The sequence below is a fragment of the Lepidochelys kempii genome, chromosome 8 (assembly GCF_965140265.1).
Source record: "Lepidochelys kempii isolate rLepKem1 chromosome 8, rLepKem1.hap2, whole genome shotgun sequence".
NCBI classification, from domain to species: domain Eukaryota; kingdom Metazoa; phylum Chordata; order Testudines; family Cheloniidae; genus Lepidochelys; species Lepidochelys kempii.
The window spans coordinates 106,130,539-106,145,406 of record NC_133263.1 but is presented as its reverse complement, the minus strand read 5'-3'; the positions used below and the strand labels follow the sequence as shown (position 1 = coordinate 106,145,406).

The 14,868-nt window shown below is 45.2% G+C and overlaps 1 protein-coding gene across 4 annotated transcripts in view; it reads right to left on the bottom strand.

Moving 5' to 3' along the window:
• Positions 1–14,395, bottom strand: part of ERI3 (ERI1 exoribonuclease family member 3) — a 247,253-nt gene extending 232,858 nt beyond the window's left edge. The window contains exons 1-2 of one of the 4 annotated variants that reach the window (XM_073357948.1): positions 14,306–14,395; positions 3,126–3,400 (exon numbers count right to left, since the gene is read on the bottom strand). In XM_073357948.1, the coding sequence (XP_073214049.1) occupies positions 3,126–3,377 (252 nt within the window). In that variant the 5' untranslated portion in view covers positions 3,378–3,400; positions 14,306–14,395. Of the gene's footprint in view, positions 1–3,125; positions 3,401–12,719; positions 13,766–14,240; positions 14,265–14,305 lie in introns of those variants that run through there. The other 3 variants (XM_073357949.1, XM_073357951.1, XM_073357950.1) reach the window with 3 other exon arrangements.
• Positions 14,396–14,868: the final 473 nt, after the last annotated feature.

Below are 14,868 nucleotides of genomic sequence, written 5' to 3'. Positions count from 1 at the left end.
TAAGACAGAAAATATCATAAGGCCATTATATAAATCCATGATATGCCCGCACCTTGAATTCCGCGTACAGTTCTGGTAAACCCATATCAAAAAGATATATTAGAAATGAAAAGGTACTGGGAAGGGCAACAAAATGATTAGGGGTATGGAACAGCTTCCATACGAGGAGACATGAAAAAGACTAGGACTTTTCAGCTTGGAAAAGAGACGACTAAGGGGGAAAATGATAGAAGTCTATAAAATCATGACTGGTGGAGAGAAAGTGAATAAGGAAGTGTTATTTACCCCTTCACATAACACAAGAACTAGGGGTAACTGAATTAAATTAATAGACAGCAGGTTTAAAACGAAGAAAAGGAAGTACTTTTTCAAACAATGCACAGTCAACCTGTGGAACACATTGCCAGGGGATTTTGTGAAGGCCAAAACTATAACAGGATTCAAAAAAAACTAGAAAAGTTTATAGAAGATAGGTCCATCAATGGCTATTAGCCAAGAGGGTCAGGGTACAAGCTCATGCTCTGGGTGTCCCTAACATCTGAATGCCAGAAGCTGGAAATGGGCAACAGGGGATGGATCACTCCATGACTGCTGTTCTGTTCATACCCTCTGAAGCATCTGGCACCCTCCATTATCAGAAAGCAGGATACTGGGCTAGATGGACCATAAGTCTGACCCAGTATGGCCGTTCTTAAGTTAATGATTGAAAATTAGGGCTGTTGATTAATTGCAGTTAACTCATGCAATTAACTCAAAAATATTAATTGCGATTAAAAAAATTAATTGTGATTAATCACACTGTTAAACAATAGATTACCAATTTAAATTTATTAAATATTTTTGGACGTTTTTCTACATTTTCAAATACATTGATTTCAGTTACAACACAGAATACAAAGTGTACAGTGCTCACTTTATATTATTTTTTATTAAAAATATTTGCACAGTAAAAATTATAAACAAAGAAACAGTCTTTTTCAAATCACTTCATACAACTACGGAAGTGCAACCTCTTTATTGTGAAAGTGCAACTTACAATGTAGATTTTTTGTTTTTTTGTTACATAACTGCACTCAAAAACAAAACAATGTCAAACTTTAGAGCCTACAAGTCCACTCAGTCTTACTTCCTCTTCAGCCAATCGCTAAGACAAACAAGTTTGTTTAAATTTACAGGAGATAATGCTGCCTGCTTCTTATTTACAATGTCACCTGAAAGTCAGAACAGGCGTTCACATGGCACTTTTGTAGCTGGCATTGCAAGGTATTTACGTACCAGATATGCTAAACATTCATATGCCCCTTCATGCTTCAACTGCCCTTCCAGAGGACATGCTTCCATGCTGATAACGCTCATTAAAAAAAAATGCATTAATTATACTTGTGACTGAACTCCTTGGGGGAGAATTGTATGTCTCCTGTTCTGTTTTACCCACATTCTTCCATATATTTCATGTTATAGCAGTCTCGGATGATGACCCAGCACATGTTCGTTTTAAGAACACTGCAGATTTGACAAATTGCAAAGAAGGTACCAACATGAAATTTCTAAAGATAGCTACAACACTCGACCCAAGGTTTAAGAATCTGACGCGCATTTCAAAATCTGAGAGACAAGGTGTTGAGCATGCTTTCAGATGTCTTAAAAGAGCAACACTCTGTTGCGGAAATTATAGAACTGAACCACCAAAAAAGAAAATCAACCTTCTGCTGGTGGCATCTGACTCAGATGATGAAAATGAACATGCGTCGGTCCGAACTGCTTTGGCTCTTTGTCAAGCAGAACCCGCCATCAGCATGGACGCATGTCTACTGGAAGGGTGGTTGAAGCATGAAGGGGACATATGAATCTTTAACTGAATCTGGCACGTAAATATCTTGCAACACCGGCTACAACGGTGACATGCAAATACCTGTTGTCCCTTTCAGGTGACATTGTAAACAAGAAGCGGGTAGCATTATCTCCTGCAAATGTAAACAAACTTGTTTTTCTGAGCGATTGGCTGAACAAGAAATAGGACTGAGTGGACTTGTAAGTTCTGAAGTTTTACATTGTTTTATTTTTGAGTGCAGTTACTTTTTTAATACATAATTCTACATTTGTACGTTCAACTTTCATGATAAAGAGATTGCACTACAGTACTTGTATTAGGTGAACTGAAAAATACTATTTCTTTTGTTTTTTGCTGTGCAAATATTTGTAATAAATAATAATATAAAGTGAGCACTGTACTGTGTGGTAATTGAAATCAATATATTTGAAAACGTAGAAAACATCCAAAAATATTTAAATAAATGGTATATTATTCTTTAACAGTGCGATTAATCACGTGATTAATTTTTGTAATCGCTTGACAGCCCTATTGAAAATATCGTTATTAATTCATTTTGCATTCCACTGTCAAGGAAACAACCATTTGCAGAAGGCATGTGGAGAGGTCTACATCTGGTCTTAGTTTCAGGGGTGAGAAGCTGAAAGTGGCACGCTCAAGATGCACCCAAAATCCCAGAGTAGCTGGAGGTTTCTATTTAAGTTATGTGATTATTGTTAGACTTCAGAGTTAAACACCCAGATAAGATAAGCCTGGGAAAGTTCACAACTTTCAGAGCTATCATGACTAAAGACCTGCAGACTCCAACAAGCAGTCCTGCATACATTCACACCCAGAACAACTTTATAGGCTAGAAACATGTTTTTCCTGCAGAAACGGATGAAACCGTCTGGAGTGTGCCAATAATACAGTGTTCCCAGCTAATACCAGCTCAATCCATCCCCAAGCCAGAGAGCTGAGAAGCATTTAAGGCCTAAGACAGGTAAAGTTTTTCAAACAAATGTCTTTTCAGCATTGTCGTGATGGAGGCCAAGGTCTCTGGTTTCATTCCCTCTGGGCTGATAGGTTAGCAGTAGTGCAGACATCCATTTTAAGGGGCAGAAATGCCTCATGATGCTCATCAGAAACCACTTGGGCCAATAACAGCTGCTGAGGAAGTGTGCATAGCACTGTGAGGGTATGGGGTAAACCTCAGAGCTGTTGGTGGGGGTGTGAAGGGACAGACACTGCATCCCACTTCACAGGGTGGAGCCAGCAGTTTGCAAGGGAAGAATAAATGGGGCTGGATATTTACCTGAGGATGAATCTGTGGTTTGTCACAAGTGGCCTCAAAATCCAACACTAAAAAGTAGTGATATCTCTGTGGAGGGAAGGATGACATTGCTGCCATGGACGCACCAAAGCCGTGGGACGCCAGTTTCCTGTTTATGGTGGAGCCGCACCCCTGGAGAAAGCAACGTAGGCGGTAGAAGCACAGAGCTTGTCTCACCCTTGGAAGTAAGCTTGCAGGAATCTTTGCTGCTCCAATATGGAAGAGTGCTACCATGGAGCATCCAGAGGCATCTGAAACTTAGAGAGAGAGAGAGAGGCTTGTGTTACTAACGCGCACACATCTCACTTCTATTGCCGTCTCTTCAACCCAGCCATTTTGGAACAGACTCTCTCACGGTCTTTTGATGAAAGGTTCCACTAAGAAACCCAGGTAATACCATGACCTATTGAAAATACACTAGAGAGCGTCTAGACCCACTAGCAACCTAGAAATTAACCTTTGTGAATAGCTCTACATTAAGAGGCAGACACACTACAATCACTGCTCCAGGGGCCAGATCAGGCATCTGCATGCTACAGAACACTATCTAGATTGCTTCAGGACTTAGGGGTCTGATGCAAAGCTCACTGACGTATGTGGAAGGACCCTTAGTTTCTTGATACATGTACACTGGTAACAGAAGTTGCACATAACAGGAGTTAGGCACAATGAGACACGTGCAGACGCCATCCGCTCGGCCCCAAGCCCCACAGCTAGAACCAAGCCAGACCCTTCTACTCCCCACATGTTACTCAGCTTTTCTCCCATCCCTCACCCTCTGCATCAGCCTCTTGATAACTTGCTTCCATAGGCCATTCCGCCTGGTCGCTCTCAACAGGGCACAGGTGCCACACACAATCTCTTGCTCACCGGGGGGGTTTTTCAGGGTGGGGGAGGGCAGATGGGATGAGGGGGAACTGATCTAAAATGTTCACATTCAAGGGGTGAATTTTCCTTCCAACAAAATCCAAACTGATTAAGTTTAATTCATTCCTCCCTCTCCCCTATAAAAATCCCACCCACTATTTTATTAATACTCTTGTGACTTAAAAACTTTGTGGCAGTTTTACAGATCACACATCCATAATGTGACCCTCTGGCATCTGGGTTTTTTGATGGGGGAAGTGGGAGGAAGAAGTTTCAAATGGTTTCTTCTAAAAAAAAAAAAAAAAAAGAAAGTGGGGGGTTCTCCAGGAATGCATGGGTCAGGGACAAGTAACAGAGTCTTTCAAGTCTAGGATGCCAGTTCAAAGCCAGCCCAGGTCAGTATTTGTTACCGGGCCTTTCAGGGGTTTATTTGACATTCAGTTCCTAGGAGGTGGATCTCAATTGCTCAAAAACCCACCACAACTAGCCCCAGGCCAGCGACGGAGCAAGCCTGGAGCCTGAACTCAGCTCAGCCCTGCAGACAGCTGATCCCTCCAGACAGGGCCAAGACAGTGGTGGGGCAGCTATTGGTGTCATTGCCTGCACCACCGCTGTTCTCAGCATACAGTTACCAGTGTGCATAGCACATGTAGGGAGGCGCAGTCCATGCTTCCAAGGAGCTCACAAGCTAGAATGGATAGAAGACACACAGGACAGCAGGTGTCTAGACGCTGGTGGCTGTGAGCAGTACAGACTGACTTCCTTCCATATAAGCAGGGATACGTCTTGCTTTTGTTTAGTTTCTTAGTGCAGCGGAACTAAGCGCAGACTCCCCTGGGTGTGCGCACAATGCCTCCAGCACCTGCACGGAGGGCAGGAAGCATCCCTTGGTGTATATGAAAAGTAGCCAGCTTTACACAACAAAATAAAGACCACCTCAAAGAAACCAGAGGACAATCATTCATGAACACCACCGTGGTTATTTGCACAGACAGCAACTGCTCCTTTGTATCGGTTAGTCTATCAGGTAAATAATGCACTTGCCAAAATACACACTTAATGAGGTAATATGCCTTGAAGAACAGCTAAAGCTGTATTTACCTGAGAGATACTCAGGTAAGAAACGCAGAAAGACCCGATTAGGAGATGACTGCAGCTGAGCAGGTCATGTGCATTAGGTAAATACACATTTTGTAACCTTCCCCAGAAGGATTTTGTGTTAAAAAAAAACCACACATGCACACAAAAGGTGGAAATCAGAGACTGAAGAGGTTTAATACGGAGTCACTTCCTGCAGTCTGACTTTCGTGGCATATACTGGTTGTACGTCCTGGCTTTAGCATTTTGGGGGCTGTATATTTTATTAAAGCACCACTGCAAGCAAGAGTCGCCTGGAAAACTAAAAACCTCAGTTACAAAACCATAATAAAAAGCTGCCCTGCAAGCCTAACATTTTATTTATCCTAAAGGTGTTCAGGAAGACCTATCACTTTTCCATCTCATACTTTTATTGCCATTAATAAATTCATTACAGCCAAATAGAAATCACTTCCATTCACATCTAACCTATCCTGGAGAACAGATATTTATGCTTCAGATCTTCAAAGCTGTCAACTGTGGATCTGAAGGTCTACCAGAGCAGATAAAAAATCTTGGAATAAAGCAGCTAATAATTTGTTGTGGTAAAGACTGGTCTTTAGAAAAGAAAACTGAGGGGGGACCTGATCACAGTCTTCAAATATGTTAAGGGCTGTTCTAAAGAGGACAGTGAACAATTGTTCTCCATGTCCACTGCAGATAGGACAAGAAATGATGGCTTCACCTGCAGCAAGGGAGATTTAGGTCAGACATTAGGAAAAACTTTCTAACTCTCAGGGTAGTTACACTCTGGAACAGTTTCCTGGGGATGCTGTGGCATCTCCATCACTGGAGGTTTTTAACAGGTTTGACAAACCCCTGTCAGGGATGAACCAAGTTTACTTGGTCCTGCCTCAGCCCAGGGGGCTGGATTTACTGACTTTGAGGGCCCTTCCTGTCCTACATTTCTATGCTTCTATGATTTAACCTACTCTGAAAAGGAAAAATACAACTGAAGTGGGGGAGGGAGTCAGAGAGTAGCCTCCTAAATCAAATACATCCAACAACATAATATATATGGCTAGGTAATACTGGGTAAGATCGGTATTTCTCTAATGTATATTAATGTGTAGATAAAGCTAAGCACTGAACAGAAGCATGCGAGGGGACATTTTGCTAATCCCCTTGACAGCTAGCACATGACTAGGAACAATCCAATAGCAAACTTTTGCTCTCTGCTTTTTTGGCAAGTGAAGTCTTAACTATAGTATTTAGTCAGTCACTACTCTAGACTTCCAGGTATTTTGGGAAGAGACTGTAACATCTTCCTCGGCGAGTTCAGAGTGTCTCAGAGCATTAGGGAGCTGGTGAGCAGATGCTATTTATTAAAATCTGTGTAAAGCATTTATGGCTACTACAGAAGATTCAAGACACTACTAATTATCCAATATTTATTCCAACACACAGCAATGCAGATACTGAGTCAGAACACAGCTTTAAAAAGAAAATACAAACCCTACACTACCCAGATCAATTCACGTGTTGAATGATTCAATTTCCAAACCCAAATGAAGTGTGATAAATGTACTTTATGCACACAGGGATAGATTATAATCTCAGACAGTGTCAACTGCCACATCTGGCACTCAATCCAAACAGTTTAATGCTTATTATCCAGCTACAATTCCTTATACAGATATAGATATATATATTAACTGTAATGGGACCATAAACTATGCCTGGACTTCAAGAAGTATTTTGACAGATTGTACACAGACATAGGAAAATGTTACAGCATTTATGTTCGTAACTCCCAATAACATGGGAAATATCCACCTGCGGGGGGCTACCGCTGGGAGATAACATTAGTTTTATAGGCAGTATATTACTGCATGTCACATGTGACTTCATTTGCTGTAACCAGTAACTATTGCTTACAAAATGCTGGCAGTTAGTACGACCTGCCGCTATTCTGTCTCCAGAATGGCGTGCGGCAAACCCAGGCTGGTCAGGTTCCTTCCCCATCAGTGTGCCATGCAAATGATGGCAAAGCATCACAGCTGAGCTCCAGAAAGTAAGGAAAGCCAAAAGACAGGCAAGCACCAGCTGAACGGGCTTAGCTGCCAGAGGCCCCACTAAATGTACAGAAAAGAATTTGCACTGGCACCTCTGTCACTTCAGGACTCAAGATGAATGAACCTGAGGGAACGGCTTACTGGGAACCACAAGCATCCACTAGAGCAGCATTCTTGCATGTGGCCACCAGGGGCTTTTCTCGTGGCCACAGCCTCCTGGGTGGAGACCGGGGGTGGGGGAAGCAGGGGCCCCCACCCTGGGGCTGCCAGCTGGGAGTGGGCCCTACTCCCCCCCCACACACCCCCGCGGAGACACAAACGCTGGAGCAGGCAGCCAGTGAGTTCCCCACTTTCCCAGGGGCAGTGGGGTCATGCTTGGGCAGTGGGGTCCCGGGGTTGCCCCCCCATCACTGCTGGCCCCAACTGCCTCCCCTGGCCCCCTATCAAATTTCCCCCATGACCTCTGACCCCCATTGCCTGCCTCCCTACCATCTCCCTATCCAGGGCTTAATTTGTCCCCGGGCTGAGTAAGTCTGCTGTGAAAAGTGATATTTGTATGTTTGTTATTATCACTTTTCACAGCAGACTTAGTACTGTAGCTAGCAGGGAGGTTGTGAAAAGTGATATTAACATACAAGTATCACTTTTCACAGCAGCAGACTTACTTGCTAGCAAGTCTAAAAAAAGCAACCAAAAAAGAAAAAGAAACAACAAAAAAGACAAGAATGTGCAGAGCACCTTATTTGTGTTTCTAGTCTGTTTAGGTCCAGTAAAGAAGAGAGACAACTGTACTTTTTTTTTTTAATTATTGAGTCTGCAAAAAAAAATCCTATGTAAATAAATTACAATGATTTGGATGTATGTGCATATTTGTTTGTTTTTCCTGAAGTCTTTTAGGAAAAACTGCCAGAGCAGCCACCAGCAAGAAGAGTTGGTGGCCACACTCTGAGGTGACCAAAAAATTTGTTGTGAGAACCCCTGAGCAGAGGTTCCCACTTTTTCTTACTGCATACCCCCTTCCAGATCTACCAGCTGCCCGCGTACACCAGCCTTCTCATCATGGATAGTGTGTGTGTTCTTTTTAACACACCTGTCTTTAGCCATCTGTAGGTATTTCACTGTTAAGTACAGATATAGTTATAGCAGGATGTATACAACTGGAAAAAAACCCTAAGTTCTGAACTCAGACTGGACAGTTAATGGGCAACTGAGCCCGCGCTGCATGGCGATTGGAGGTGAGGGCTCTGTACGTCAGTGTGTCTGTGTTCTCATTGGTAGATCTTGAAGTAAATTAACACCCGTCTTTTATAAAACAAATTCCCACAGAGTTTCAAAGCTTCATCCGAATAGCCTATTATGAAACTGCAATAAATACAATTAATAAATAATATCCACCATTACACAATTTTTCCCCATGTATCCCCCAGAGAGGTCTCCTGTACCCCCAGGGGTACACATACCACATTATGGGAACCCATGCGCTAGAGGGATGAGAAACTAACAAACAGTGCCAGTCATGAAGTGATCAGGCCACTTTAAGCAACTTTCTCCACTGGTAGTAGAAGTATGAGACCTGATCACACAAATAAATGCACTGCATATGTATGAACGCCTTGCGGTTTGTAGGATGAATGGCATTCATGCCTGTAACTAATTTGTGCACAGAGAGACAAATTAGTCTATGAATCTTAGCTTTACGGGTTCTTTGTGCATAATACTAATATTTAAATTTTACTAATTAAAACAAATCAAAATCATACAAGGGCAAAATGAGACAGTCAGATAATTTCAACAGCCTGCTTTCCACCCAAGAGCAGACACATTCACTGTTCAGGCTGACAGTCTGGAGTGATAATGTCGCCTCAACTTGGGAGAAGGGGAAGCCACAATCTAACAGTGAGCAAACCCTTGGGTTAAGGCAGCAACAGCAGCCCAGACTTAGAGCCAAGAGTGGTCCCACTTTCGTCAGCATTTAAAGAGACACTTTCAGACCAAACAGGGGCCCACGTTTAGATTTGGTACCGATGTTTCTATCAGATTGAGGCTTACGTGTCCATGACTTTTTTTTTTTAAGTGAACTTTAAGTTTTTTTAAATACCAAGTCTTTTCTTGCAAGTGTTTGCAGCCCAAATATCACAGCACTTTGGCATGGCCTGAGAGCCAGAAAATGAAAGACTATAAACAAAAACTAGTGAGTCTAACGGCACTGCTCAAACTTATTTAAAAAAAAAAGTAAATAAATAAAAACAATTTAAAATAGTATTCTAAAAGTTGTAAGGATTTAAAGTGGTGTTAAAAAATACCAGGTAAACTGGTTTAATCAATTCATCTGATAGTATCCTTTTACCATTGGTTCAATTTATTTTCCTCGTTTAATTCCATTGGTTTTTGGTTGGGTATGTTTGTAGCAAACCCACATTCCAGGAAACTTCCAATGTAACTTTCCAAAAGCACTGCCCTGAAATGTTGGTGTAGTGTTCCTATTCGTTACTTGTCACCAATACAGCTGAGTATTGAACTATCTATTTTTACAGATCCTCAAGACTGTGCTCAGCCCTCCTCCTCCCCCACCCCCGTTCCAATAACCTTACAATCTACAATTAGATGGGACACAAGGGTTAGTTCAGTGAGATCATGTGGTACTCATTTCAGGCATGTGCACATCTTGAGAGTTCAATTTAAAGAAAATAACAGTGTTGACTCACTATGTGTAGGCATTTTGAGAGAAGTGAGTTAATGAGGGAAGTGAAGGAGAGGACTGACTAAAACAGGGAGGGAATTCCATGAGTAGGGAAGCTTTCTCCTATCTAACCAGCCTGCTCCTCCCACATTCCTTCAGAGATATGCCATGCCAAACCACTGCATAGACCATCAGGATGGTTTCCATAGTGACATCACAGACAATGTCTTGTGAGATCACAGGGACTGAGGAGGAGGAGCAAAATTACAAAGAAGAGGACTTCTTGTGGCTAATGCATGGATAATCGTTGTGCTGGGAATGAAACAGGTATCACAACTAACTTGACATTGCGGTGAAACCTAATCAAGATGCAGCTCTCATCAGACCACTTATCTCAGGGCTGTCCCCTAAGTATTTCCCAAAGATACAGGATACAATTCTGCTCCAACTTGATTAGGCCAACTCTGCTAGGCAGCCAACTTTTGTCAGCTCCTTGAGTGGTCTCTTAAAACAGATTTTATTGTGTATTTTTAAATTTTCCCCAAGAGCGGCAGTGGCTACACAAATGGATCTCATGCTGAAATCTGAAGGAGTTCTGCACATGGAAGGACAGCAGGACTGCCCCTTAGTGAGAAAGTAGAGGGAGGAAAACAACCTGAAGTGTATAAGTAGTCAGACTGTAAAGCTACAGTGGAAGAATATATTTGGTACTTGGTATAGTACCTTATCAGATGACCTCAGTGTGTTCTGTGGAAAGGGCCAAGTTATATTTTTAATTGTGGTCCGTGGGCTGAGTTTATAAATTAAAGCCACATGCAACTCTCAGTCCACAACTGAGCTCCCACCTAACAGCAATGGAGTTAGCAGAATTGCTGTTACACATATCTTAATTTAGTGAAAGTAAAAATACCAGGCACTTTTAGAACTATGTCTTTTTGCCCTTTGGTTATGTGGTACCTGGCAGATGTGATTACCTGATTTGCACACGCAATTGCTGTGATGCAAATCAGGTACACAGTTGTGTACCTAAATTATTTGAAAATCCGGTTCCGTCACTGTCAGGCTCAAGAGTTAACACTCAACTGAGACAAACAGGATGGTTCACACCCCAACTGTTTAACGCTGTCTACAGTTTGGTGTTGACAATTCTGCACTGTTTTCTATTTAGTTCACATTTGGTTGATTCTCTTTACAATCATAAGGTCTGGACATTTTTAAAGAAAGTTTGTATTCTACAGAATCTGAAGGTCAAAGGGGCTGGAAGATATTTCAAGGAGGCACGTAAACCAGAAACCACATCAATTCACAATAATCCTAGAAAACAGGCAAGGGATAGAGGTACTGCACAGAGAGTTAGTTAGGGTAGAAACAGCAAAGCTAACAGTACATAGTTATATTGCCAAGAAATTTAGGACAGGAAGTGAAGAATCATTATCCAACTGAAAATGCAGGAGACATTCAGAGACACAATGCAATTACCCAGTTGGAATTTGGCCAGCATCAACCACCACTCTATTCTTAGGTTTAAAGAAAATTTGTCAGAGAATATTTAGAGACTTCAGTTTTACCTCTCATCTACAAATCTGCACCCCACTCCCCCAAGTATCACAGCAGCCCCAGCACTCTGCTGGGGAAATGGTTCAGAACCAACAGAGAGAAAGCATTTCTTATTGCGCTTCTCCAGGACCACCACCTGCAGCAACTGTGTGTCCTTCTCACCCAAGAGCAGGCTTGGAAATATGTATATTTGTTTAATAGTCATCAATGGCCTCTTATGAATATAGTTGAGGGTGTCCATTTCCATTCAGATTTAGCTCATGGATCACCATTCCCATCTGCTGTACAGGTTCAGTGAAATTCATACAAAGGTTATTACTAGATCAAAACAGAGGAAGTGCAAGTGCAAAAACTTTACATGCCAAATGTCTTTCAGAACTTTATTTCCTAGATTAAATAAAGGAAAAATTCAATACCTACTAAAAGTAACACAGCCAAAACAAGATAGGTATCGTAGCAGCTATAGCAGTCCTCCTACAGGAATCAAGTCCCAGCTAAATACCTTTCATTCAAAACTATGGGCTTGGCTACATTTACATTTTATAGCGCTCTAACTTACTGGCTCAGGGGTGTGAAAAATCACCCCCCTGAGCGCAGCAAGTCAGAGTGCTTTAAAGCGCTAGTGTGAACAGGCTCCCAGCTCTCGCAGCTAATCCCCTCGTGGAGGTGGATTACCAGGAGCACTGGGAGAGCTCTCTCCCAGCAATCGCGCGCAACCACACTCGCACTTCAAAGCGCTGCTGCGGGAGCGCTCCCGCGACAGCGCTTTGAAGTTTCCCGTGTAGCCATGCCCTATGAAAGTAAAGGTCATCTCAATCTGCGTACACTTATTCAGGGACTTCTTTGTTTAGTGTCCAAATGAATTAGCATTTTCTTTTTAATGCAGTCAGTTTTAGTCTTTTGAATTTTGGTGAGAATCAAATCTGGCTACATGCACTTATGAAGCTTTTTTATGAACGCGTGCACACACGCTATTGTACCTAGAGCAACCTATGCTTCAGAGAAGCAACTGCCATGAAAAGGGTCTCTCGAGAACAATAGAAGCATTTCACCTACAGTATAAATTAACAGCCTGCAAAATTTCAGTTACAGAGAACCCATCCCGAACTCAACTATTTAAGGTACAAAAGTACATCTGAAGTTACTTCCACCACCCACCTCCACCCTGAAGAGTAACCATTTGGATTTCTAACATATAGCTTATTTAGGAAGAAACCATTCTTGGTGTGAAATCTTATATGCCATGTTTACACTGACAAAGTGCTATGAAACTCCACAGTGTTGCACAGAGCACCAAAACTATTAAGTACCTTAACTTACCATTCAAAATAGCAGCTTACAGTGTCTGACAGGACCAATTCCTTTTAGAAATACCACAACCCTAAGCATTTGATTAAAGTCTTCCTTATCTCTTCTGAGCTGAGATATGGTACAATCTAACCAATCAGACCAGCCCTTTGCGCTGTGGCCTAAAGAATACCAGAGATCTGACTAAACTGAAGCCATCAAAAAACCCTACTTCTAAAACCAGAAATCCAAGAAATAAAAAGAAACCCAAGTCTGCATCAGATTTATTTCCTAATAATGCCCCATTGCCATGTAAAGCTACCAGGCATAAGGCTTACAACAGACAGAGTATCAGAAAAAAGGCACAATGTCTGTTCATGCTGTTTAGGAGAAACACCTGTAACACTACAGTAGCAAGAAAAGGGAGGGAGGAGAAATTCCTGTGGCCGGTCACGCAACAAGTAAACGCACATTGTATTTCTCAACTCTCTCAAGTTCACTTCTGAGTTTCAACCTCTTTCACACTCAGAAGATGTGCAATCAGTGTAATCTCACATATGAAAGTCAAACTATTGACTCCCTTATTCAGACACCAAAAGGAATGTCCAACATCCCTATTAAGATTTCTTGCCCCTTTTAAATCCATCTCCCACAATACTCAGTTCAGTGGACAATCAACTTCTGCTGCCCAAAGACTTGACAGCAGTTTATCAAAATCAGACCAGGATTTTGAGGAGCAAGCCCAAGAGCCGCACACTGAATAGTTCTGCTGAAGAACACACAACTGCCCAAGGAGCGGAGACCCAATTTAACACAGAATGGCAACAAGGCGAGAGCCGCTGGGCCACAATGCTGGGCCCCTCTTCCTTAACCAGCTTCAGAGTGGCTTTCCTTCCTTCCTAGAAGTGGGGCCACACCGAGGGACGAAGTGCTTCACGCCCAGCTACAATGTCCAGTTCTGCAGGCTAACTTCTCGCGGCTTGCCGGAGCCACAGGGCAGAGACCCGGCGAACCACTCCCTTGCCTCTGGGGTGAAGGTCCAGACTCCACTCTCCCCTTTGCTGCCCTCCTTTCCTCTCAGCCCGAGATCCCCCCCGCCCCCCAGCCAGCCCGAGATCCCCCCCCAGCCAGCCCGAGATCCCCCCCCAGCCAGGCCAGCACCCCCTCTCCTGACACCCTGCCCCCGCTGAAGCCCCCCGACGCTTCCCATCCCTCCTGCCCCCCAGGCACCCGGCTCCCTTTAGCACGTAACCAGCTCAACCCCCCCCCCCCGGCAGCTGCCCAGGCCCAGCCCCCTGGCCCGGCTCTGAGCCCCTGCCCACCGCAGCCTGCGCCGCCCTGGCCTGGCTCGGAGCCCGTTCCCGGCGCAGCCCCCACCCGCAGCCGTGGGGGCCCCGGCCCGGCCCCGGGGCCCCCAGCCCCTCCCGCGCCAGGGCAGCCCCCTCCCCCTGGCCAGGCCCGCCGGCCTTTGGGGCCCAGCCGGCCGCCGCCCCCCCCCGGCCGGGCCCCGCCCCCCGCGGCCCCCCCTCCCCCGGGGGCCGTCGGGGTGTTTACAGCGGGGGCCGCGCCAGCCCTTCCCCCCACACTCGGCACCACGAGTCCCCAAGCCAGCGACTCACCTCCGCGCACTCTGACCCCCGACCCCGTTCTGAGCGGCAGCCCGGCCGGCCAACCGGAGCGGCCGCTCCCGCCGCCGGGGGCGGGGCTTCCTCCCCGCCGACCCGGACGCAGGCGCGCGGCCGGCCGGCAGCGGGGCCCCCGCCGCGCGGCATCCTGGGGCTTGTAGGCCCGGCGGGGCGCGCTCGCCTGGGGCAGCGGCGGGGCGGGGACCGAGGCTCGACGCCTCCGCTGAGGGGCGCCGGGGCCCAGCCCAGGTCTCGCTGGCCGGGAGGGCAGGTGGCCCCGGCCCTGGGGGCAGCGGGGCCCGGTCCCGTGGGCGGGAACCGGGGTCCCGGCTATAGGGGGGCAGCGGGGCCCGGTCCTGTGGGCGGCATGGGGCTGATGGGCGGGAACCGGGGTCCTGGCCCTGGGGGTCAGTGGGCCCCGGTCCTGTGGGCGGCGTGGGGCCGATGGGCGGGAACCAGGGTCCTGGCCCTGGGGGTGCAGTGGGGCCAGGTCCCGTGGGTGGTGTGGGGCCAATGGCCAGGAACCAGGGTCCTGGCCCTGGGGGTCAGTGGGCCCC